The sequence below is a fragment of the Zootoca vivipara genome, chromosome 2, assembly GCF_963506605.1.
Source record: "Zootoca vivipara chromosome 2, rZooViv1.1, whole genome shotgun sequence".
Taxonomy (NCBI): Eukaryota; Metazoa; Chordata; class Lepidosauria; order Squamata; family Lacertidae; genus Zootoca; species Zootoca vivipara.
Window position 1 is genome coordinate 111,260,681 of NC_083277.1, and position 25,076 is coordinate 111,285,756.

General features: G+C 46.8%; 1 protein-coding gene across 6 annotated transcripts; it reads left to right on the forward strand.

The window, feature by feature from the left end:
- Positions 1-294: 294 nt before the first annotated feature.
- On the forward strand, positions 295-25,076 carry GLS2 (glutaminase 2). 6 transcript variants are annotated; one of them, XM_035103603.2, is made up of 18 exons: positions 296-604; positions 2,725-2,824; positions 3,806-3,927; positions 4,140-4,269; positions 5,838-5,917; positions 7,407-7,570; positions 9,329-9,387; positions 10,447-10,479; positions 11,984-12,042; positions 13,924-13,990; positions 14,216-14,266; positions 17,248-17,424; positions 18,267-18,398; positions 19,278-19,370; positions 20,843-20,904; positions 21,791-21,867; positions 23,310-23,373; positions 24,030-24,186. In XM_035103603.2, exons 1-18 carry the CDS (start codon positions 420-422, stop codon positions 24,184-24,186), a joined length of 1,812 nt encoding a protein of 603 aa, XP_034959494.2. In that variant the 5' UTR covers positions 296-419. The 6 variants fall into 6 exon arrangements, with proteins under 6 accessions (XP_034959528.2, XP_034959494.2, XP_034959502.2 ...); XM_035103611.2 differs by having other exon boundaries at positions 19,278-19,364; XM_060272035.1 differs by lacking the exon at positions 296-604 and adding an exon at positions 1,373-2,146.

Here is a 25,076-nt window from a genome sequence, read left to right on the forward strand (position 1 = left end):
GAAAAAGAGTTGCTGACGATGCCAGCCGATATCAGTCACTTTTGCAGGACTCCAGGGGCGGTGCTGCTTGCTCCCTATTCACTCAGTGCCTAAAGGCTGTGCGGTGGGAGCTGCATCTCTAACAACCTGTGGGCATCGCGCTATGACTCACCTGGAGGAACGGCCTGGGGAAGCGCACGAAGATCTTCCCTCCCTGATTGGTGCGTTGCGTTTATTTATTTGTGGCTGATAGGCTGGAGCCGCTGCCCATCCCTCTCTCTCCCCCGCCCCCTGCTTGATGTTTCCCTTTTTTTAAAGGGCAGAAGGCGAGCGCCTTGTCACTCCCCCCCAACAACAGCACCACCCTGTCTGGATCCTCTTGGTACCACTTCCTCGTAGCTTCAGACGCTCTCAAGCCCCTGCGACTTCTTGCTGCCGCCATGCGCTCCATCAGGGTCGTTCCAGGAATGCTGCAGGCTCCTGTGAATCGATGGAAGAGAGTGGCGGGACGCTGCCCTCTCTTGGGCATTGGCAGAGCCGGCTCCTCGGCCTCGGCTCAAGGCAGAGAGGCAGTGATGATGAACGGGCGTCACCTTCACCAGCAACACCAGCAGCTGACCGACCAGTAAGGAATGCATGGGCCGTGTGTCGTATCACTGGGGTGGAGGGGTATGTGCATAGGTGATGTCAAAGTGTGTGGGGGGGAGGGGGTTCTGCCCATCCAGGAACTGTGTAGATTTTGTTACGCAGGAGCTAGGGGCAGGATTGAATCAGGGGACCCCGGTGTCCTCCTGATGTTGATGGACTGGGAATGGAGAGTAGTGGTGCAGCAATAAAACGGCTAGCACATTTGCAAAGCTAAGTATGGTTTCAAATTGGGTGGGGTAACCACCATGTGTTGAGATTCCTGCATTGTAGGGGGTTGGACTAGATGACCATCAGGGTCCCTTCCCAGTGCTTCAGTTCTATGATTCTATGACTTCCACATCTCATCAGCCCCAGCCGGCATGGCCAGTGGCCAGAGATGTTGGGAGTTGTAGTTCATCAACATCTGGAGGGCGTGCAGGCTCACCACCCCTTGCATTCATGAATTGACTCCTCTAGAATGCAACCTTTCATTCGGCGCCAGCGAACTTTCCGCACTTGGGTACCTAGCCCAGCTGATATCCTGGCAGAAATTCTCCAACCCCACTTTGCTGGTGTGTTTCTTTGCAGAATGACCAGATGACAAATGCTGCCGTTCTTAGGAGAGCTGTTAAACCCAAGGTGGTGTGGGGGAAATAAAAAACCCGGGGTGTCACGATCGATGCGATTCTTGAATTGTGACGCACTTAGGGCTTCGTGCACTGCCAAGCCTCGCACACTGAAGGGACACCTCTACCCTCTGTGGCAGAGGAGAGAAAAGAAGCCAGGTTGTCAGACTTCCAGACATATGGCTTCTGTCATTTCTGTGCTCTCTTATTTTTGGTGCCAATTTCCCCCCCCCCCCCAGCATGAGACACCTAAAGTGCTAAAAGTATTTGCTCTCTGCAGAAATGCTGGTTGCCATTTGAAGCATACCCATAAAAGAGCAGAATTGCATTCAACATGGAAGAAAACACAGGAAATGTGAGGCAGGGGGTTGTGGTTGTGGTAGTGGCATAGCCCCCACTGCCGGTGTCTATGTGATTATGAAAACCTCTACAGGTGATTTGTTTGGGGGAGTTTAAATTACTGTATTTGTCCAGAATCTGAGCACTTTCTTCTGTATCACTCTATTGGAGGAACTCCTATGGTCTTTTAAAGGAGCCCGCTAGGGCTAAGATGGGATTGTAGTTCAAAATATCTGGAGAGCACCAGGTTAGCAAAAACTTTCCCAAGCTGCATTTTTAGCCCAGGTGGAGGAAATGTGCAGCTTCCAACAGAGTATAAAAAACGTAACATTGAACATTTTCCGATACTGGGCTGCCTTCAGATGTTTTCTGAAAGTCATACAGTTATTTCTTTGACTTCTGCCGGGAGGGCATTCCACAGGGTGGGTGCGACTACCGAGAAGGCCCTCTGCCTGCTTGCCTGTAATTTCCCTCCTCAGAGAGGAGCGGCCAGAAGGCCCTTGGAACTGGACCTCCACGTCAGGGCTGGATGATGGGGGTGGAGAATCTCCTTCAGACCGTTTATGGCTTTAAAGGTCAGCACCAACACTTTGAATTGTGTTTGGAAAAGTACTGGGAGCTGATGTAGATCTTTTAGGACCGCTGTTATATGGTCCCGGCGGCCGCTCCCAGTCACCAGTCTAGCAGCTGCATTCTGGATTAATTGTCAGTGTTGGTGATGAGATGTAGAGTTCAACGACAACTGGAGGGCCTCAGGCTCCTAACCACTGATTTAAAAAGTCCTGGCTTGCTCTCAAATCACTAGTATTTATTTTTAGAAAAATATATAACTAACCCTTGCCAAGAGGAATACGTTCCTTTGGTCTATTCCTTTGTCGCTCTTGGAGTTCCATTCTCGGGCTGCTGCTGTGGCTGAAATGTGCGACACGAATGCTTTACATCGGTGTTCCCCAACTTCGGTCTCCAGCTGTTATTGGGCTACAATTCCCATCATCCCTGACCAGTGGTCCTGCTAGCTAGGGATGATGGGAGTTGTAGTCCCAAAACGGCTGGAGACCCAAGTTTAGGAAACACTGCTTTAAATGAATGAATGAATGTGATGTAGGGGTGAAACATGACCTGTTCTCTGTTGTGGCCTCTTGTCTCTCCGCAGGGATGTGTCAGAGAATGGGATGCTACCTCGCCTGAGTGACCTCCTTTTCTACACAGTAGCTGAGGGGCAGGAATGTATCTCCGTTCATAAATTCACCAGTGTAAGATGCTTCCAGCTGTGTCCCAAAGGGTGGGTGGGAAAGGTGGGACTAGGGAGGGGCATATTCCCAGGCCTGCCTGGAGATGCTGAGGAATGAACCTGGAACCTCGTGCATTGCAAGCAGATGCTCTACCACTTCCTACAACCACATGAGAAATCAGGCATCGAGAACCTCTGTCGAAATAGTGAGCAGAGCTTTAAACATCTGCACCCATTAAAAAAATCCGTAGAAGCAGGAGGCTGGTCTCATTTTCTTTACTATAAGACCAGATACCTTCCCCCCCTTTAATTTTCGCCGAATTTTTATTAGTTTTCTGTAACAAAGTTTCAAAACATTTACAAAACATTTTGTCATTTTTATACCTTAAGCAAACTTAACGAAGGAAGACTGGTTCGCAGGATATAATACAAAGCACATTATTTTTAAAGGCTAGTTACAGTGGACCAGGTCAACGGTTTCTTTGTACGTTTTTCCAATAGCTCAACTGAGAAAATAAAATAAATGGGGATGAATAAGAGGGGTTTTATTCCTCTGCAAGAGCAGATATTATAGGTGGTATGCACAGCAGGAGATGTGAGATGTTTATTCCGGTCAGTATTGCGTTTGAAATTGCTTTTGTGCATGAAATTGTTTTTAATTGTTTGTATATATATGGTATTGTTTTTCATTGTTTCCATTGTTGAATTATTATTATTATTTACTTATTTTTTATTATTCTTAACCTTTAACACATTTCCTGTTATATCTGTTACATATCCAGAAAAAAATCTACATTTATAGTTTTCCTTAATATTCGAGATTCAGTCCAGACCTGTCAGGAGATTTGCATTTTCACAATATTGTTTCACAACATTCTTTTCTTTACACACTTTCTGGTTTGAGTTTCCTCTTATTCTCCCAGTCATTTTTGCAAGTTTCAAGTATTCTATCATCTTCACCTACCAGTCAAGAGGGCCCCTTTATGTGCTCTTCTCAATTCAGGCCTTGAAAGGCACAGGCCTTTGGACCTCTGACCCACGCCTTCGAGACTGCATGAATCTTCTACAAAAGGCCACGCAGGAACCCAGCGCTGGAGGTTTGCTGAACCGGGAACTTTTCCGAAGGTAGGAAATCCTTAGGTGCAGAGGGAAGCTAGGAATACATTTGCTAGGCTGATCTAGTTAGTTCTGCTGCCATTCAGGCAGGAAGATAGTTAAGATGGGCAGTGTTGATTCAATTACAAGCAAACATCCTAGTTCCCTAGTCCTCTTATGTCTCATGGCACATTATTCGGCCGCTCCCAATGCAACTCCCCACCTGTCTTTTCTGTCCTCAGGTGTGTGAGCAGCAATATTGTCCTGCTGACCCAGGCCTTCCGGAAGAAGTTTGTCATCCCCGACTTCCAGGAGTTCACGTCTCACATGGAGCAAATTTTTGAAAGCTCCAAAGGACTCCAGGAGGGCAAGGTAGAAAGATCAAGCAGTATATGAGGGCAGAGCCTAAAAATACAAGCAAGTCACAGGGCAAACCTATACATACCTGCTTAGAAGTGAGTCACTTTGATTTCCCTGGTAAGCACGCATAGCCAGCACGAGGGAGCCACTGTCCCCAATTGTTGGCTATTCTGCCTGGCTGACAGGATCCGCAGTCCGACAATATCTGGAGGGCCACAGCTTCCCCATCTCTGGAAAATAGGATTACAACCTCAATTTCTCTATCATCTTCCACCTGTCATTCTGTTGGGCCTCAATCAGGGCTGACTTTTGAGGTCCCTTCCAACTCTGGGATGCTAGGATGCAATAAATTATCTACGCTGAGCAGGGAGAGTTTACCCCCTCCCCAACAATAACCACCTCCCTGAAGTTTATATTGACATCCGTCAGAAAGCATCCCTTCCCACCAATAGATAGTTTGGTTTCTGAAGATAATGGGTTTTGATGACTGGTAAGTTAATAGGGACCCAGGTGGCGCTGCGTGTTAAACCACAGAGTCTAGGGCTTGCTGATCAGAAGGTCAGTGGTTCGAATCCCTGCAACGGGGTGAGCTCCTGTTGCTCGGTCCCAGCTCCTGCCCATCTAGCAGTTCGAAAGCACATCCAAGTGCAAGTAGATAAATAGGGACCGCTCCGGCGGGAAGGTAAACGGCGTTTCCGTGCGCTGCTCTGGTTCGCCAGAAGCAGCTTTGTCATGCTGGCCACATGACCTGGAAGCTGTCTGTCTCCCTCGGCCTATAGAGCGAGATGAGCGCCGCAACCCCAGAGTCGGACACGACTGGACCTGATGGTCAGGGGCCCCTTTACCTTTACCTTAAGTTAATAGCTACCAAAACTTTTCTGGCTGCAAGAAACAGTTCTGTAATTTTTGAACGTAGCCACCAAATGAGAGGGTTAAAAGTGTGCAGCTGTCAGAGAAGGAACTGTTGGAAGCTGGGGTGTGTGTGTGTGTGTGTGTGTGTGTGTGTGTGTGTGTGTGTGTGTTTAATGGGCACTGTGACTGCTTTAAAGAGACCAGACCCCAAGGTTCAGAATGTATGTTACATAAGTTTCCCATTTGCCACCTTCACAAGAAAATTCACCCTGTAAAAGATTCTCCTTGGAATTTCCTACTGCTCAGGGAAATAGGGACCACAGAATAGCATGACCACTTCTGGGGATATGCAGGGTTTTTATTGGACAGTGTGTCCCTCTGGTGACCAAAGGCTCTTTTGACTCAGCAGAGTCTTCCATCCAGTGAAACAGGGAGAAAGAAGGCAATTTTAGCATATTCACCTTCCTGTCTGGTGCCCCCTTCACCCTCTACAGTGTGGGAAGTAGCACGAGGGGCTGCAGGAGGAGGGTAATTGGCAAAAATAGCCTCCCTCTTCAGTCCACTGAGGAGACCAAAGAGATTTCCATCAGTGGAGTGAGAGCACTGGAAGCTGCCTTGGCTGTCCTCCATTAGATGGGCAGATAGCTGAGACGAGGGGGAGAACCATCCTTCACACACACCCATCCCCATTGCTAAATTTGGGGCTGATTTCTCATTCCCTTTTCTAGGTGGCCGACTACATCCCACAGCTAGCAAAGTGCAATCCAGAGCTCTGGGGTGTGTCTCTTTGCACCGTGGATGGTCAACGGTGAGTGAAAGGGACTCCAACCTTAAATGTGGGATTGAAAACCAAGAGACAGGAACAGCTTTCCTGCTGAACTTTGTTGGGTGCTGTCAGGCTTCAGGGACTTGGCTTCCTCCCCCCACCCCACCCCTTGACAGTAGATAAGCAGAACAAAGCGAAAGGAGTTTCTTACCAGTTAGAGATTTTAATGATCACAGCGAGAGAACAAAGAATCCATTTCTTAGAATGAAGGTGCTCCCAATTAAGGGTTCCACCCACTTCATCCCTAGTCACCCACGTCACTACCGCCATTTCCGCATCTTGCAACCTGATCTCGCAACCATTGTGCTTTCTGAGCAGCCACCTTATCTGCTCTCCTTGACCTTGGGCTGAGTGGATGGACGCTTTTCAGCCAAAGGGAGTTTAACTCTCTCTCTCCCAGTTTTTCTCCTAGCTGTTCACCACCCAGTTCTTCCCAACTTCAGTCTTCTGAACTATGTCCCTCTGCAAACCACTGTTCCAAATCTACTGTCCCACTGCTCCTGGGAAGATTCAGGATCCTGAGCAGGGGGTGGGGGGAGGCTCCCACCATTCCTCCTCAGCACGGTCCCTGACAGGTGCATATTAAGGAGGCAGAGAAAGATGGTGCCTTCTGTTGTCAGATGTGCCTGTGGACCCCCGTAGAGTAAGGCAGGGATGGGGAACCTTGGGATCTGGGACCATATGTGGCCCTCCAGTTTTCTGTGTCTGGCCCTCGGTGTAATTCCCATGGCAGATCTATTCCTGGATGCAGACTAGGATTCCGGAATGTTCTGGCCTAAGCCTAGACTAGTCGACCACGGGACTTGCAGGGGATTCTGGAAGGAAGAGCTACCAGTCTGTACGTAACTGTGAGCAAGGAAAGTGCTCTGAAATAAATCTCTTCACATAACAAACATAGTTGAAGTTCGCGAAGTTCTGGTTTTTAATAGCCCCAGGCCTCTGAACTCGACACCTGAACCCCTCCCAAAATCACATTTCTACCAACCCTGCTCCGCACCCTCCTTAAGTGTTTTTTGCTTGGCTAAAATTTGTCCTTGAACTCTGATAAGTCCTGCTTACCTGGATAGAGAACAGGGTAGAAGTTGGCCAACTGCACAAAGGTAACATTTGCATTCATTGATCCTCCAACTTTTTCCTCTGCCTCCATCCATCACTGGTGTGCTGCTCCCAGAAGTTTGCTGAGAAGGGAATGTGGCCCTTGGTTTGAGAAAAGACCCCCACCGCTGGAGTAAGGGGTTTCAGTAATCCTATCCAAAACCGTGGAAAGCCACTCCCGGTCAGTACACGTAACGCTGAACTAAGTGAACCAAGAGTTGGTAGAAGGAAGCTTCCTATGTAACTACGACTACTAGCACCCATAATTATTAAAAATAATAATTTGGTCCCCTTGCCATTTTATCATTGGCGAGCTGAAGGTGGCAGGGATAGGGTGGCATCTTCTGTCCTCAGTCGCCCTGTCTGTCCCTCCCAGGTATTCCATGGGCCACACCAAGACGCGATTCTGCCTGCAATCGTGTGTCACGCCCCTAAAATACGCCGTCGCCGTCAGTGAACTGGGCACTGACCGAGTGCACCAGTATGTCGGCAAAGAACCCAGCGGGCTGCGTTACGACACGCTTTCTCTCGACGAGGAAGGTAAGGTCGGCAGAATTCCAAATGACGAAGAATGGAGGAGTGATGGAGAGGAGCCAGTGTGTCTCTGTGTGAAATACCAAGGTTTGGATCCTCGCTGATCCAGCCACAAAGCTTACAAAGTCCTCTTGGGCAAGTCACTAGCCATGTTCACACGTAACACTAAGCCATGGTTTGGCTCTATACAAATGAGCTGGAATGAACCCAAGCGAAGCTTTGGAGTTGCGTGTCCCCCCCCCCTTCCCATACTCTCCAACGTTTCTCTGATGAAAACAGGGACTGTGAGGAGGTGGAGACTTTCAGTCTCTGCAATGGATTTTCATGGAGTGAGACCATCAGGAGTGACCTGCTGTGCTCATTGGGGCTGACACTCAGCCAGGTCTGCGCAGGTCGTGTTTTTGCTAATAAAGAGTTAACCGTTGTTGTTGTTGTTGTTGTTTTAATAAAGAGTTAACTCCACTTGCTTTGTGTGATCTACTGCTGGCTTGCTCTCGGCACTATAGCATGGGAACATGAACATGCGAGGTTGTTACCATCAGTCATTCCAGAACACTCTGTGTGTGTCCCTGTGTCAGACAAACCCCCCATAATTTGGGGCCAAGCTAAGGCAGGCATCCCCAGACTTCAGCCCTCCAGATGTTTTGGACTACAATTCCCATCTTCCCCGACCACTGGTCCTGTTGGCTTAGGGATCATGGGAGTTGTAGGCCAAAACATCTGGAGGGCCGCAGTTTGGGGATGCCTGAGCTAAGGCATAATAAGAGGCAATGTTCCATGGTCATGTTCCACAATTATCATTGATGCCAGCTGTATATATTTATATGCAGTCAAACTTTGGTTCCCAAATGCCTCCATTTTGGAACCTTTCGGCTCCCGAACGTCGAAAACCCAGAAGGGAGTGTTCCAGTTTTCGAACGTTTTTTCAGAAGCTGAACATCTGACACAGCTTCTGCTTGAGTGCAGGAAGCTGCTGCAGCCAATCGGAAGCTGCACCTCGGTTGTCGAATATTTTGGAAGCCAAATGGGCTTCCAGAGTGGATTACGTTCGACAACCGAGGTTTGATTGTATTTATATTTAATTTTCTTACATTGACATCCAGCTTTTCTTCCAAAGTTGTGTACATGTAGCTCCCTGGTGGTCCCCCATCCAGGCACTGACCAGTCTCAGATCTGCTGAATAATAATAATAATAATTTATTATTTATACCCTGCCCATCTGGCTGGGTTTCCCCAGCTACTCTGGGCAGCTTAGCTTCAGTAAGATGTTGTACCATCTTCATGCTACACCCTTGGTACATAATTGGATGTTGTTGTTTAGTCGTTTAGTCGTGTCCGACTCTTCGTGACCCCATGGACCATAGCATGCCAGGCACTCCTGTCTTCCACTGCCTCCCGCAGTTTGGTCAAACTCCTGTTCGTAGCTTTGAGAACACTGTCCAACCATCTCGTCCTCTGTCGTCCCCTTCTCCTAGTGCCCTCAATCTTTCCCAACATCAGGGTCTTTTCCAAGGAGTCTTCTATTCTCATGAGGTGGCCAAAGTATTGGAGCCTCAGCTTCACGATCTGTCCTTCCAGTGAGCACTCAGGGCTGATTTCCTTAAGAATGGATAGGTTTGATCTTCTTGCAGTCCATGGGACTCTCAAGACTCATAATTGGATAGGCAAACAATATTATGTTCTTGGGCTGGCTGTAGGTTTTGTCTTGGTGGACTTAAGCAAGGTGAAGTTTGAGTAACCCTGCATTTTTCTTTCTGCGTCCAGGGATCCCTCACAACCCTATGGTGAATGCGGGGGCCATTGTCATCAGCTCTCTCATCAGGGTAAGGTAGCTGTAGCCACAGTTCCAGAGGTGGGCTTGGGTTGCCCTGCACTCGATAGTACAAAAAGAAGAGGGCACATCACATTAAGGGGGTAGAGTGAGCACACCTGCGGAACAACCAAACCCTGTCCTGAAGAATATGATCTGGAAAGGAAAGTGGTCCATGCTTTGAGAACCGATTTTGTCCGTGGAAGTTCTCAAGTCATGGACAAAACTTAACAGGAATAACTGCGTGAGGACCGCCTTTGTTGCCACCCAAAAGCAAGCAGAATCGCAGGACCATAGAATAATGAAGTTCACAGCTCAGGAAAGTAGTGAACGAGCGGCTTCGTACCTGGTGTCGCTTGGATCTTCTCAGAAGCCAAAAAAGTTGGTGCAGTTTTGAAACCAGTGGTTTAAATCAGTGCAGTCAGTCGGACATCTTGTTTCAAAATGGCACCCAAATTGTATCCAAGCATAAGAGCAAAACCTGCTCCTTGGTCTCAGGAACGATTGTGCAAAATTTGATTACAATATTTTAAGGGGTGTTCAAATGAAGAGTGAACTGACAAGCATTTTTTCAAACGATATAGTAGATTATGTTGGTGTACCTCAGCCAAGTTAGTGGTTGTCGTTACCAATGGGTTGTAACTTAGAATGGCACCGAGTACCAAGTGTGGCCTTTCTTCCTCAGTAAAGTGTAAACCTCACAGCTTTACCTGAGGTCTGGACTACAGCAGTTGTGGAGCGACTCCCAAGTTAGGTGACTGACCCGCAGCAGCAAGATCTGAATCCAGATTATTGCCCCTAATTTGAAAACATGGTCCGGGGGCTCTGTGGTTGACCTGTATCTCTAAAATACACAAAATCATAGCCATTGTTAGCAGGGTGTATGTGTGCTGTGACATACTCTCTGCCGCTGAATTTTAGTCCTACTCAGAGTAGATCCTTTGAAATTAATGGACATGACTAACTTAGGTCTGTTAATTTCACTGAGTCTACTCTGGGCAAGACTTAGCAGGATGCAACAACTCAAAAGTTTTTCAGAACTCAACTGACTCCTTTTCTTGTTTTCTTTTAGATGGGCTGCAAGAAAGCTGAGAAGTTTGACTACGTGAGTGTGCCATTTGCCACTTATTTCAAATCTCCATTTCACAGTTTCCCAAGGCTTAGGTTTCTCAGGATGGCGGAAATCTATTCACTGGCCAGTCAAAGTCATTTCTTTTGCAAAACAATCCCGAGTTCTGATTTGGTCTGTGCTTCCAGAAGCCCTTGGAAGCTAGTGCTGGAGGGTGAGGAACTTGCAGGGCCCACAGAGGTGTGCTTTCAAATGTTTGTTTGTCCTCAGCTAAATTGCGAAACGACAGCAATAATTCTGAAAGGTCCAGTTGGAGTTTGACTTGAGGCAGCTCTAAACTACCTCAGCCCAGTATACCTGAAGGAGCGTCTCCACCCCCATTGGTCCAGCTCCAAGGGCCTTCTGCTGGTTCCCTCACTGCGAGAAGTGAGGTTACAGGGAACCAGGCAGAGGGCCTTCTTGGTAGTGGCGCCCGCCCTGTGAAACGCCCTCCCATCAGATGTCAAGGAAATAAACAACTATATGACTTTTCGAATCCCTGTGACGGGGTGAGCTCCCGTTGCTTGGTCCCAGCTCCTGCCAACCTAGCAGTTCGAAAGCATGTCAAAATGCAAGTAGATAAATAGGAACCGCTACAGCGGGAAGGTAAACGGCGTTTCCATGTGCTGCTCTGGTTCTCCAGAAGCAGCTTTGTCAGGCTGGCCACATGGCCTGGAAGCTATACGCCGGCTCCCTCGGCCAATAATGCGAGATGAGCGCGCAACCCCAGAGTCGGTCACGACTGGACCTAATGGTCAGGGGTCCCTTTACCTTTACCTTTACCTTATGACTTTTAGAAGACATCAGAAGGCAGCACTGTTTACGGAAGTTCTTAATGTTTGATGTATTTATCGTGTTTTTTATATTCTATTGGGAGGCACCCAAAGTGGCTAGGGAAACCCAGCCAGATGGGCGGGGTATAAATAATAATAATAATAATAATCAATGGCAACTCTCATCAATGGCATTATCAATGGCAACTCTCTGTCCATCTTCTGCCATGGGAAAGTTCCCTATCTATAAGCTAATACACGTAGACCAGGCATCTCCAAACTGCGGCCCTCCAGATGTTTTGGCCTACAACTCCCATGATCCCTAGCTAACAGGACCAGTGGTTGGGGAAGATGGGAATTGTAGTCCAAAACATCTGGAGGGCCGAAGTTTGCGGATGTCTGATGTAGACTATCATCACCATCATCTATTATTATTATTATTATTATTATTATTATTATTATTATTGCTGCTTCTGCTACTCAATTAATTGAATACTTCTATTCAATTAATAAATAAATTGTTAAAATAATAATAATACTAATGGGTGCCTATTAGTATATTATGCAATACTAGTATATTATGTAACATAAAATGGACACTGGGGGGGGGGGACTGTTCCCCAATCGACAATTTCAATAAGCAGGAAAAGGAAAGGAAGCTAAAGAGAGTTGGGGGCGGTGATCTGGATCACACACATATCTGGAAGACCTTCTTGCTTTGATCCTAGGTGTTGGATTATTTGAAGAAGATGGCCGGAAACGAGTATGTGGGATTCAGCAATACCACGTAAGCCCAGCAGGAGGGGCAATGGCATCCTGCATTGCTTTCGCAAGAGAAGCTAGTAACCTTGTTTTGCTAGTAGCGGGTGTTGTTGTTGTTTTTAATTTAAAAAGTGTGGATGTCATTAAAACCAGCACGTAGGGCAGGGAACTCTCATTTTTAATGTAAATGATAATTCCTGAAGGGTGGTGATATAAAAATTAATAAGTTCCCTTAAAGGGAGATCAGCGTCATAAGGAGGGCTGAAATCTTCTAAGGCAGTGGTTCCCAACAGGTGGTCCGCGGACCCCCAGGGGTCTGCGAGCTATGCCAGAGGGGTCCGCAAGATGCTATTAGAATAAAAAAATATATTAAATATATTTCGTATGATAACAGATTTTTTGTTTTGGCCGCTTCCTGCATGAGCAGAGTCTAGCGCAAAACTAGAATTAGATAGAGGCAGTAGTTCTGCTGTATGCCGTTAGGTGGCGCTTTACAAACACTATTGTTTTGCAAAGAGGCAGCGCGCACATTCTACTAATGCTCACCTCCCCAAGATGCTTTGCGCGCGTCGGCTTCATTTGTGCGCTACTGCACAGGTACCCTGTCTTCTCCATTCCCCTCCCTCCATTCCCCTTTTAGGATTAGGAATTAATGGGGGTCCTTGTCACAATAGCGGCTCGATGAGGGGTCCTCGAGAAAATTTTGTTGGGAACCCCTGTTCTAAGGAGCAGATAGACCTAGGCTCCTTTTGGTCGGGATAAAATGACAAAGACCAAAACCCAGGGCTTGTAAAGCAAAGCGTGATCTTTATTTTTTTAAAAAAGACAGAGGTCTGTTATAACAGACGTTCCCCCCACACACCCCAAAAGCAGAGGTGGCAAGAGGAACCCCGAACAAAAGAACATTTTCCCTTATATACCTTTGGCTGTACATGTAAGTGGATGGAGCGGGGGGAAAGGCGGGAAGGGGAGATTAACATTTTCAGTAAACAGAGTACTTGTGAGCTTTATCTGTGAATCTTCTGGAAATGGCACCCTGATTATTCTGGAGATGGCTTGATTACAGTGATGTCCCTGAATCTTACCTTCCAAGTCCCGGACTGCAGAATCCGGGACCGGCAGCTGTGTGACACCGGAAGTTGTGTCGACGTAACTTCCGATGTCGCTTTGCCCTTCTATGGGCACCCAAAATGGCCGCCACCGGCTTCGAAAGTTGCTTCTACGCATGTCAGGAAGTGCGTCAACGCAACTTCCGGTGTCGCTCTGCCCATCTATAGGCACAAAAAATGGCCGCCGCCGACACCGGAAGTCGCGTCTATGCACTTCCGGACATGCGTAGGTGTGACTTTTGAAGCCGCCGGCGGCCATTTTTGGTGCCCATAGAAGGGCAAATCAGAAAGAAAGAAAATGACCGCCGGCAGGAGAAAATAACGGAGAAAAACGGGAGACGAAGTGATACGGGGGACCACCGGGAAAAGGTTAGTAAACACGGGGGTTTCCCGGGGAAAACGGGGTATTTGGCAGCTATGCCCTGAATTTGTCAATATGTAAATACAAGTATTGTTGGTAAGCGGTTGGGTGTGAAGAGGTATTAACATGAAATCCTGTCTATCCTGTTTACTATGTGATTTATTCAATAAAGTTCTTCGTTTTCCTGGGTAGCCTGGCCATTCCTTTGAGATGGAAATCACTTTAATTCTTGAGACAATGAGAAAGTTCCTTCACCAGAGAAACATTTGGTCTTTTTTGGGAGAATCAAAATGGTTTTTCAGGCCTGTCTTCCTGTACTGTTTGCTTGGTATATTTATGAACATTTATTATATATATATGACCTCAAAATTCTTATAACAGTGGGCAACCCAGAATCTGGACAGAAAAATCAAAGAGAGTGTGTGTCTCTTTATAGGTTTCAATTGGAGAAAGAAACCGGAGACCGGAACTATGCCATTGGGTACTATCTTAAAGACAAAAAGGTAAGGAGGAGGAGGGAGTTCTGTTTATTTTTCGATGGCTTGCTTGTATTTCGTTAAAATTCCATACAAGACTTAGAACCAGAAAATGGGGCAAAGGCAGGGAAACATTGTTCCAACAGACAAGGGACCCAATTTGGGTTGCTGGATGATGTTGAGAGAGGGTGCATGGATCGATCCTTGCTAGTGTCTGATGTGGCCGTATTCATTTTCTTCCCTGCGGCGCAGTGCTTTCCACCGGGAGCGGACATGACAGCAGCCCTCGATTTGTACTTCCAGGTGAGCTGGCTTTCTGGACCCCCCATCTCAGCTGGAAATTTGGGTTCCCCCTGAGTTATTTTCCAAGTTAGGAGGACCGAGCCTGAAAGTGTAATCCGTGAGAGGGATGAGTACGCGAGATCTTTCCTCTGGGTGTGGCAGTACTGCAACTGAACCCAGTACTGCAGGGTTTTTTTTTTTTGTGGATGCCTGGATCTATTAAATTCAGTATGTAACCTGCATCTCAAGGGGAAATAACCATCTGTTTTAAAACATATCAAGAATATATTATTTAGCTATTCTTAATAGCTAACAGAGATAGCAAGGTCACCGTTTCGAGAGGGCAGGGCGGGTGCTGTTCCCAGTGCAGTGCTTTATAACATTGGTTGTTGTTTCTGCAGAGCTCTTAAAATGCACAGCTTTTTCTGCCATTTAATCTTGAAAATATCCAGGATTAGGCCTTCACTAGAGTGGAAATAGTGAGGCACTTGAAGACTTCCACAGGTTATCCGAGCTGAAATTCTTTCCAGTGTATCTGGCACATAGCTTTGGCAGAGAAACTGATATAACAAAGCAAGATTTATTCATTGTAGCCACACATGGGTAATGCATGCTCATTCTTTCTGGAACAAAACTCTTACCACGGACAGGCACAATATACTATTCATTTATCTCGTGGTTTCCCTGTTTCCCCCATTTTTAATACGTAGTCATAAAGTAAGCCATGGCAGGGTTTTTAAGCATTTGAGAAATATAAGACATACCCCGAAAATAAGCATACTTCTGCACCGCGGAAACCAACCCCCACAGGCACCTCCACTCACACTCCATGCAGCCGGCACTGCAGGAGCGCGATCAGCTGTGAAGCGGCGCTCCAAGAGCGCCGCTTTACAGCTGATCTCGCTCCCGCCTTGCTGGCTGCATCCCCGCGCTCCGCCTTCTCGTCCCTGCTGCTTCCGTGCTTGCCGCCACCGCTGGGCTCACTGCTTCTTCCTTGCCCGGCCCGGCCAAGGAGCTTGGAGCGCCCTGCAGCGGTGGGCAGAGCGCCTGAGCCAGCGGCCTCCGCCTGGCCCAGCCAAGGATGCTTGCCGCCCCGCCACCCGGAACCGGTGGCTGCTGCAGCGCCGAGCACTCAAGAGAGCCCAGCAGTGCCCTGAGCCATAAAAACTGTACCGGTAAAAAAAAAAAGACATCCCACCGAAAGTAAGCTACCCTGTGTTTTTTTGAGGAAAAAAAGTTATAAGACGGTGTCTTAAAAAAGGGGATACACGGTTCTTATGTGTAAAATTATCTTGTATTCCTGTACTATATCTAGTTCCCCTGGCCTATGTTAGTTGTTATTGGCTAACCATTGCCTGCTGCATTTTAATGAAAGTTCAAGAAACACATTTTAATGTATATAATATATAATACATTTCCAGGAGTAGGCCTTGAATCTCAGTGTAAATTTTGTCTCTCTAGCTGAAATCTGAAATGGCACTCCAGTCTTTACAGATAAAACATGTTTTTCAAAAATCACAATAACCTGCCCACCCGCCAATAACTTCAGTTATGAAAAGCCAACCTCAGTAAGACAGATTTTCCCCAAACACCCAAACAACTGATTCTAGAAAAGCATGGACAAGTTCAGGTACAGATTCTGCAACACACAAACTCCCGAGCCAGGGTGAGTCTGCTCCCCAAGCAGATTGAGGAACCTGGTTTGAAATTTCCATTGATTTATCTTGATTTGAATTCTTAGTGCCCAAGTCTGTCCCAAAGAGGGCATTCTTAGAAATTCAATTCTAGGTTATCTTCTAGGCTGGTGATTCATGATGGAACCAAAAGTCCAGTCCAGTTTTGCTTCTTTTCCTAGAAGCAATCCATACACTGCTCAAAATCAGGCAGATTCTAGTTGATTTTCGGATCAGTGCTAAGGTTCTTTTAGAACTTATGCAAACCTTCGGGTGGGGTGGGGGAATAGATGGTAAATCCCATCTTGGACTAGGCTGCTTCAAAGTGCAGTTGAGGAGAGAGAATTTCCATGTTTGAATTGTAATCCATGTAAAAAAACAACCTATTGTACCTAGAATGTCAGTGAAAAGGGATTTCTCCCACATATGCTACTTTCCCACATGAAGGGAGATTTTGACGTGGGGAGTATTCAAATGCATAATCTCCCACCTGTAATCTTTAAACTGGAAGGACTGCATATTTTTCTCTCTGTGTTAAACAGAGAGTTGTGCCCTGCAATGTCATGTCTCAGCAGAGTCCAGGGTCCATTTCGGGGACTTATTTCTAGCTCTAGACCAGTGGTGTCCAAACTTTTTTCAAAGAGCGCCAGATTTGATGAAGTGAAGGGCCGTGAGGGCCGACCAAAGGGCCATCCAAAGTTGTTAACATTTTTAAAGGATTTTACCCTAGGAAATAAACTGCCACAGGGGCCGGATTAAACCAACCAACGGTCTGCCGACGGTCTGAGAATCAGCATGTTTTTACATGAGTAGAATGCGTCCTTTTATTTAAAACTAGCTGGCCCGGCCACGCATTGCTGTGGATCATCCGTGTGATTCCCCCCACCCTGTGTCAATCCATGAGGTATCCCGCCCCCTCCTCCCCCCACCCCCGAAGTTTTTGTTTTGTTTGGTGGGATGTTTTTTTGAATTGCTGGTGGAGGTTGATAGAAATCAAGGGGAAATTAAAGTAAAATGGGGAAGTATAATGCACTTTTGTAATTGTGTTTTTACATGAGTAGAATGTGTGCTTTTATTTAAAATGCATCTCTGGGTTATTTGTAGGGCATAGGAATTCGTTCATTCCCCCCAAAAAAGTATAGTCCGGCCCCTCACAAGGTCTGAGGGACAGTCGACTGGCCCCCTGCTGAAAAAGTTTGCTCTCGACACTGGAACCTATTATGATTCTCATACCTTTGAATATTGCTTCTTTGTTAATGATATAATAACGACTTTTCCTCCCGTTTTCCCCCCTAACCCTTTCCCTTTAACCCCCTCCACCCTGTAAAGCTGTGCTCTGTGGAAGTGACTTGCGAGTCCGGCAGTGTCATGGCGGCCACACTGGCCAATGGTGGCATCTGCCCCATCACGGGCGAGTGTGTGTTGAGTGATGAAGCCGTCCGCAACACCCTCAGCCTCATGCACTCGTGTGGCATGTATGACTTCTCAGGGGAGTTTGCCTTCCATGTAAGTGTATGCAGTATCTCTTGGTGGGCTGCAAATGGGAGACAACTATGTGTGCTTCCGTATTGGAGGGTGTGTGTGTGTTTGTGATGATGATAATGATGATTTATTGAATTTATATGCCGCTCGATACCCGGGGGTCTCAGGCAGGGGTGCACGAAGGGGGGGCGGAGGGGACGGTCTGCCCCGGTTGCCACTGTAGGGGTGTGTGTGACAAGATGGCCCGCTGCCTCCCCCCAGCTGTAGAGCGGCCGAGGGCATGCACACAGTCTGTATGGGTGCCGCTTGTGCACTGTACTGTATATCCTAGTACTGTATATCCCAGTGCAATCTAAGCTCTTTTGCACCATGTAGTCTGACCCAACGAGGCTGCAATCCTATCCCCACTTACCCGGGAATAAGTCCCGTTAAATTCAATAGGGCAAGTGTAAAGATGGTTAGGATCGTGCTGTGAGTCTGCAAAGAGCTTCCTGAATATGATCTTAAGGCTGTAATATGCTTTAGATCGGGTCTTCCCCATGTCCTTTTGCCAGAATTAACTTTCTCATCCTCCCTTGTTGCATTTTTGGTTTAACATCCACTGCCAGGTGCATTATGCTTCTGAATTCCAGTTGCTGGAAACTACGAGAGGGTTGTGTTCAGGTCTTCCTTGTGTGCACTTCTAATAGGCATCTGATTGGCCACTGTGGGGAAAGGATGCTGGCCTAGATGGGCCACCGGCCTGATCCATCAGGCTCTTCTTATGCTCTTACAAAACTTGAGGAAGTATTCTGTACCACTCAAAGGCAAGCTCATTCCTCGCCCTTCATCTAATTTCCCTCCTGCTTTCGCTTCCTCGTTTTCAGGTTGGTCTACCTGCCAAATCCGCCGTCTCTGGCGCCATCTTGCTGGTAGTGCCCAACGTCATGGGTGTGATGTGTCTGTCGCCCCCTCTGGATAAAGGTGGCAACAGCACAAGGGGGATTGGGTTTTGCCAGGTGAGTTTCCCCACATCCGTAAACAGAAGGGCTAGAATGAGCTCTGATTAAGCAGTCAGGGCGGACCACCTGGTTGAAATGGGACGGGTGGCTTGAGGCAAGTCACTCTCCCAACCTCCATTCCAGTGGCATTTGGTGAAATTTTCCGCAGGGGAACAGTTAGGGCCTGAGGCACCAGCTTGCAAGGGTGATTGGGAGGGATGTTGTGTGTGAGAGAACCTCACCTCCCTCCCTAAGCCAGCCAGAAGCTTCCTGGACTTTTGGGGGGGAGGCGCCAGGTTAACATTTAGGGGACTATCCTAGTCCCCCTAGTCCAATGACTACACGCCTACTGCTCCATTCTGCCGACCTGGTGTTTTGGGCTACGATTCCCTTCAGCCTAAACTGGCTTGAGCTGACGGGAGTTGCAGCAGTTACATGTTGGGGCACCAGATGGATGGAAAGCTGTTTGAGGAGTAAAATGAAAATAACAGCAAAACTTCGTCCGCACTGAATGTTGAAGTCTTCTTCTGTTCTTAAAGGAAGCAAATGCATTTCCCTAATCTATAAAGATTTAGAAGTTGCCTGATTTTTTTTTCTGGTGCTGACGTCGAATTTTATTTAAAACCTTCAAAGGTTGGGTTTCCCAAACCTGGATCTCCCACTGTTTTTGGACTACAATTCCCATTATCCCTGACCACTGGTCCTGCTAGCTAGGCATGGTGGGAGTTGAAGTCCAAAAACAGCGGGAGACCCAAGTTTGGTAAACACTGGTTTAACCCTTTGAAGGTTTTATGGTGAAATATTCTTCTTCTGACTTCACACTTCTGTTCCCACTTCTGACCTCTTTCCCTTCTGCTTCACATGCTCCCTGCTACCTTTTGACTCTTATTTCTGCAGGAATTGGTCTCGCTCTTCAACTTCCACAACTACGACAACTTGCTGCACTGCACCCGCAAGATGGACCCACGCCGTGAAGGAATCGAAGTTAGAGTAATGACAGAAACGGTTGTCTGAAAGACAACGTCAGATTTTAGTGGAAGGAGGCAGAAGTGAAGCTTGGGATGGGATGATTAAATATATATATATAAATTGCACCAATGACTCATCAGCATATTATGAGAATAAGCTCTGGATTCTACGCTGTTGGGTGCTTTGAAGATAAAAACTTTTTACTTGTCAGGCTGGCAATGACTGGACAAGTATTTCAGTGGTGCCTCGCCAGAATGCCGTGTAAGACGAATTTTTCGCTTAACGAAGAGATTTTTCGAGTGGAGGTTGCCTCGCTAGATGAATTCGTTTTGTGAAAAATTCATCTAGCGAATCACGGTTTCCCATCGGAATGCATTGAAATTCAATTCATGCGTTCCTATGGGCAAAAAAATAAATAAATAAAAATTCAATGTATTCCTATGGGATTCGCAAGACGAATTTTTCGCAAAACGAATTGACTCACAGAATGAATTAAATTCGTCTTGCGAGGCACCACTGTATTTACAAACTCCTCCAGATAGCTTCTGTGATAAATCCCCTCACCTCTCACCTTCTCGGTCAATAAATAACTCACAGAAATATCCAAGCAGCTCCCAGCTGCCACCTCCTTTCCTCAATACCATCAATTCTTTGTGAAATACATTCCCAATTAAATTACATTACAAATACTAACATTTTTTGCTTTAGTTACAGGTAGGTAGCTGTGTTGGTCTGCTGTAGTAAAAAAAAAAATTCTATCCAGCAGCACTTTAGAGACCAACTAAGTTTGTTATTGGTATGAGCTTTCGTGTGATACCAATGACAAACTTAGTTGGTCTCTAAGGTGCTACTGGAAGGAATTTTATTTTTTGCTTTAATCAACATGCGTACGTTGGGAGTGTTGAACACCTCCAAAATGAGGAGGACTAGAAATGATATACCAGACATAACATTTTGAGTACAGTGGTACCTCGGGTTACAAACGCTTCAGGTTACAGACTCCGCTAACCCAGAAATAGTACCTCGGGTTAAGAACTTTACCTCAGGATGAGAACAGAAATCGTGCTCTGGCGGCGCGGCGACAGCAGGAGGCCCCATTAGCTAAAGTGGTACCTCAGGTTAAGAACAGTTTCAGGTTCAGAACGGACCTCTCCGGAACGAATTAAGTTCTTAACTCAAGGTACCACTGTACTGTGTGTGTGAAGTCACAGAATATGAATAGTGTCAGCTGTAGCACATTCCATAACGTTCAGAATGCTTTAAAATAGGATTAGGCAAATTCATGGAGGATAAGTCTATTGGTGGCTGCTAGCCACAAGGGCTATGCATCGCCTTCAGTTACTGGGAATCACAGTTGGGGATAGTGCTGTTGTGCCTGGGCGCTGCTTGTAGGCTTTCCGTGGGCATCTCATTGAGCTTAGTGAGAACAAGCCTTTGGCTTGATCCAGTAAGAATTTTCTTACATTCTTAACACCTCGCTCCATCTCTTTCAGAACAAGACCGTGGTGAACCTGCTGTTTGCCGCCTACAGTGGCGACATCTCTGCTCTTCGGAGGTACGGGCCAGCCAGACTAGGGGAAAGACAGTGGTGGGGAGAGATTTCTCGAACTGCCTTTCATCAGGGATGGGGAACTTGCAGCCCTCCAGATATAGCTGGACTACAATACCCATCAGCCAGCATAGCCAGTGGCCTCAAGGATTATGGGAATTGTAGTCCCAACAATATCTGGAGTGCCATAGGTGCCCCATTCTTGATCTAGTTCAGCGTTTCCCAAACTTGGGTCTCTAGCTGTTTTGGGCTACAATTCCCATCATCCCTGACCACTGGTCTTGCTAGCTAGGGATGATGGGTGATGTAGTCCAAAAAAAAACAGCTGGAGACTCAAGTTTGGGGAACACGGATCTAGTTTATCTGACAATATTTTAAATTGCTCTGCATGGTAGTCCTCCTCAGAGTAGGCCCATTGAAATTAAGATACATGACTAGGTAAAGGTAAAGGGGCCCCTGACCATCAGGTCCAGTCGTGTCCACCTCTGGGGTTGCGGCGCTCATCTCGCTCTATAGGCTGAGGGAGCCAGCGTTTGTCCGCAGACAGCTTCCGGGTCATGTGGTCAGCATGACAAAGCCACTTCTGGCGAACCAGAGCAGCGCACGGAAACGCCGTTTACCTTCCCGCCGGAGCGGTCCCTATTTATCTACTTGCACTTTGATGTGCTTTCGAACTGCTAGGTGGGCAGGAGCTGGGACCGAGCAACAGGAGCTCACCCCGTTGCAGGGATTCGAACCACCGACCTTCTGATCAGCAAGCTCTAGACTCTGTGGTTTAACCCACAGCGCCACCTGGGTTAGATACATGACTAACAGCCCATTAATTTCAATGGGTCTATGAGCAGAACCAGCATTGGAAATAACACTGACCCCCTTCTTGACATCCTTCTAGATTTGCCCTGTCAGCCATGGACATGGAACAGAAAGACTACGACTCCCGCACAGCTCTTCACGTAGCTGCAGCTGAAGGTAGCATGCTGGGGACACAAATGTTTCATGAGTCTAGGGCCATGTTTGCACCTTGCAGGCTTACACAGCCCCAATGCACCTCAGAACTTGGGTCGTGCACTTCTCTGGTGCCCTTCTGCCCAGTGTTCGAAATTAGCCAGGCGCTTTTTGCCCCTGGCTATGGACCACTTTGTGTCCAAGTGAAGATGCCTGGATGCTAGGACGGTGCCTGACATCTCCACCATCTGAGGATCATTGGATATGGACTGTTGCCATACCCAGGCATGACCAAACTTGGCCCTCCAGATGTTTTGGGACTACAATTCCCATCATCCCTAGCTAACAGGACCAGTGGTAAGGGATGATGGGAAGAGGTTTCCATTAGAGATGGAAATGTAGGGTCCCAAACCAGAGGTGGATAACCTGTACCCACCATTCCAAGATCTTGTTGGACTCCAACTCCCATCAGCCCCAGCCAAAGTGGCCGATGCTCAAGGATGGTGGGAGCTGGAGTCCAGCAGCATATGTAAGTTTCTCTCCTCTGCTCTAAACTTTAACATGTCTCCACAAACTCTATGCAACCATAGGGGTAAAAGATGCAGGAATCTCCCCCCCCTTACATTCCCAGCTAATCAGTTTTCTGTGTTTTAAGACAAAAGTCAATTTCAAATATTTTGACTAAGCAGGACTGTACAAAGTAATGCTTGTTTTACATTGGGACTGGGAAAAATCCCAGGCTTTCATGTAGGTTATTGGGTATTTTTAAAATAAAAAAATTCCTTCCAGTAGCACCTTAGAGACCAACTAAGTTTGTCATTGGTATGAGCTTTTGTGTGCATGCACACTTCTTCAGATACCATCACTGTGCTCTCTGCAAGCTATAGGGGCTTGGGGGCCGACCAGGGTGCATTTAGGAAGAATTATATACCTGAAGGAGCATCTCCACTCCCAGCTCCAAGGGCATTCTGGCGGTTCCCTCATTGTGAGAAGTGAAGTTACAGGGAACCAGACAGAGGGCCTTCTCGGTAGTGGCACCTGCCCTGTGGAATGCCCTCCCATCAGATGTCAAGGGAATAAACAACTGTCAGACTTTTAGAAGACATCTGAAGGCAGTCCTGTTTAGGGAAGCTTTTAATATTTGATGAATCATTGTATTTTAATATTTGGTTGGAAGCTGCCCAGAGTGGCTGGGGAAACCCAGCCAGATGGGCGGGGTATAAATAATATATTATTATTATTATTATTATTATTATTATTATTATTATTATTATTATATCTGTTTCAAGGCAGCTTAGATTTACAGTTTCACTGTGTTTATTGTGGTGAGTGAGCTACTTGCTCTGTAATAACCTTCCTGCAATTCACCAACTCTCTGCTTAAATAACTTTGTGACTTGTTGGGAGGGGGGGTGGGGAGGCCAAGAGGTTGAAACTTAAAATTCTGTGATTCCTCCCCCTGCCCAGGTCACCTGGAGGTTGTAAAGTTTCTGGTGGAAGCCTGCAGAGTAAATCCTTTTGTCAAAGACAGGTGAGGAACAGTAGGCTCATGAAGGACTGGGGAGGGTCCAGCTGACTCCATCCTTAGCTGGGACATCAGGGATTGCCACAGCAAGGTGAGACAAGGTGTCAGAGAGCCTGTTGGGCCTTCCCATTTGGCCCACTGGTGTATTTTGGCCCAAACCACCCCTACCTGTCAACCTGTCCATCATCTGATGACATACAACATCGGGTGCACGACAAGTAAACGCATGGAGCCAAACTGAACAGGATTAATTGGGCACAAACTTTAACCTTGCTTTTTCCTTTCCAGTAGCAGAAGGCACTTTTTGAATGAGGTACCCATCTATGGTGGCCGAGAAAGACACCCATTTTTATTTTTTTTAAGCACCAAATTCTAGCTTGATATGAAGAATTAACAATGTACTTAAGAGCATGCTCCCAATTCATCCTTCGCAGCTGCAACCATGACTTTAATTCAAACTGCACCAACAAAGATGCACTCCTGCTTCTTCCTTTGAACTTGAATCACCTAGCATCATACCTCTTTGGGTGACTGACAGACAGGCAGTCCCAGCCACCTATCAAAGTGGTCCGTGTTCAGTTCTAGGTTAGGTCTACCGATTGGATCCAGTTTCTAAATAGATAGTAGCTGCACATGCCTTCATCCTCTTTCTTTCTCTGCAGGTGGGGGAACATTGCCTTGGATGATGCTACCCAGTTTAATCACTTGGAAGTGGTGAAGCTACTCAAAGATTACCAAGACGCCTACATATTGGGATCCAGCCAGGCCCGCAAAGCAGCTGAGAACCTTTCCAAGGAGAACTTAGAAAGCATGGTGTGAAAATCGTCAGCTATTATGTTAGCTGCATTTCAACACAAATTTAACTAGGTCAATTGCTCTCATTTCTGAAAGGAGGCAGACACACCAGTGGACTTACTTCTGCTTAGGATCTGAGCTGAGATATGGGTGGGCGGGTCCATCCTCAAGGCTCTTCCTGAAGTTTCATGCGGTCAGTCTCCCAATTCTTGGGTTATAGGAAACACCTACACTAGTTAGTTCCATGCACAAGCTGAATACTTGGTGACACAGCTGTAAACAGAAACTGAGCTAGCAGCTATTGGCGAGTAGGATCTTGTCTCTTAAGAGCTGACACTTCACACTGCCTGTAAATCTAAGCAGCCACTGCTACATAGGCAAAAGGAATTTAAGGGCCAAAGTAGGCCTGCCCCTTTGCCCTACACTGTTATCCCCACTAAGTACTATGAGTTTCTGTTGCTCCCTTCTTTCAAATAATTAGGAACCTCAGCATGCAGTCCTAGTATTTGTGTAACTCGGATGGGGGAAGCTTTCAGGCTGTGATTGCAGAGTTTTATCTTTTTTAACATCGCCATTTGATCCACAATTTGTTAGGGTGGTTTGCAAAAGAAAAATACTTTTAAAACACCAGCTTTGAAGACCAGAAAGGGACAAAGTGCACACCCACCTCAAGCAGTGCCTGCAATGCTGGAGATAAGACAATCTCTCTGGGCCTTAGTTTCCTAGACAAACTAAACATTGCCCTAACTTTCCAGACAAGCCCAAGGATAAAAGTGGTAAGATCAAGAGGTGTGGAGTGATGTGGCAATACGGGTAGACAGAGTTACAACCCTAAGCATATTTGTTCAATATTTAAGTGTTAAGTCCCAACTGAATTTGCACGAGTCGAACAAGTCAGAATTGAACTCTGGAAT

Coding starts and splice junctions, on each gene's coding strand:
- GLS2 (XM_035103603.2), top strand. CDS start 420: ATGCGCTCCATCAGGGTCGTTCCAGGAATGCTGCAGGCTCCTGTGAAT. Junction 3,928..4,139: donor AACCGGGAACTTTTCCGAAG/GTAGGAAATCCT, acceptor TTCTGTCCTCAG/GTGTGTGAGCAGCAATATTG. Junction 13,991..14,215: donor ACTATCTTAAAGACAAAAAG/GTAAGGAGGAGG, acceptor CCTGCGGCGCAG/TGCTTTCCACCGGGAGCGGA.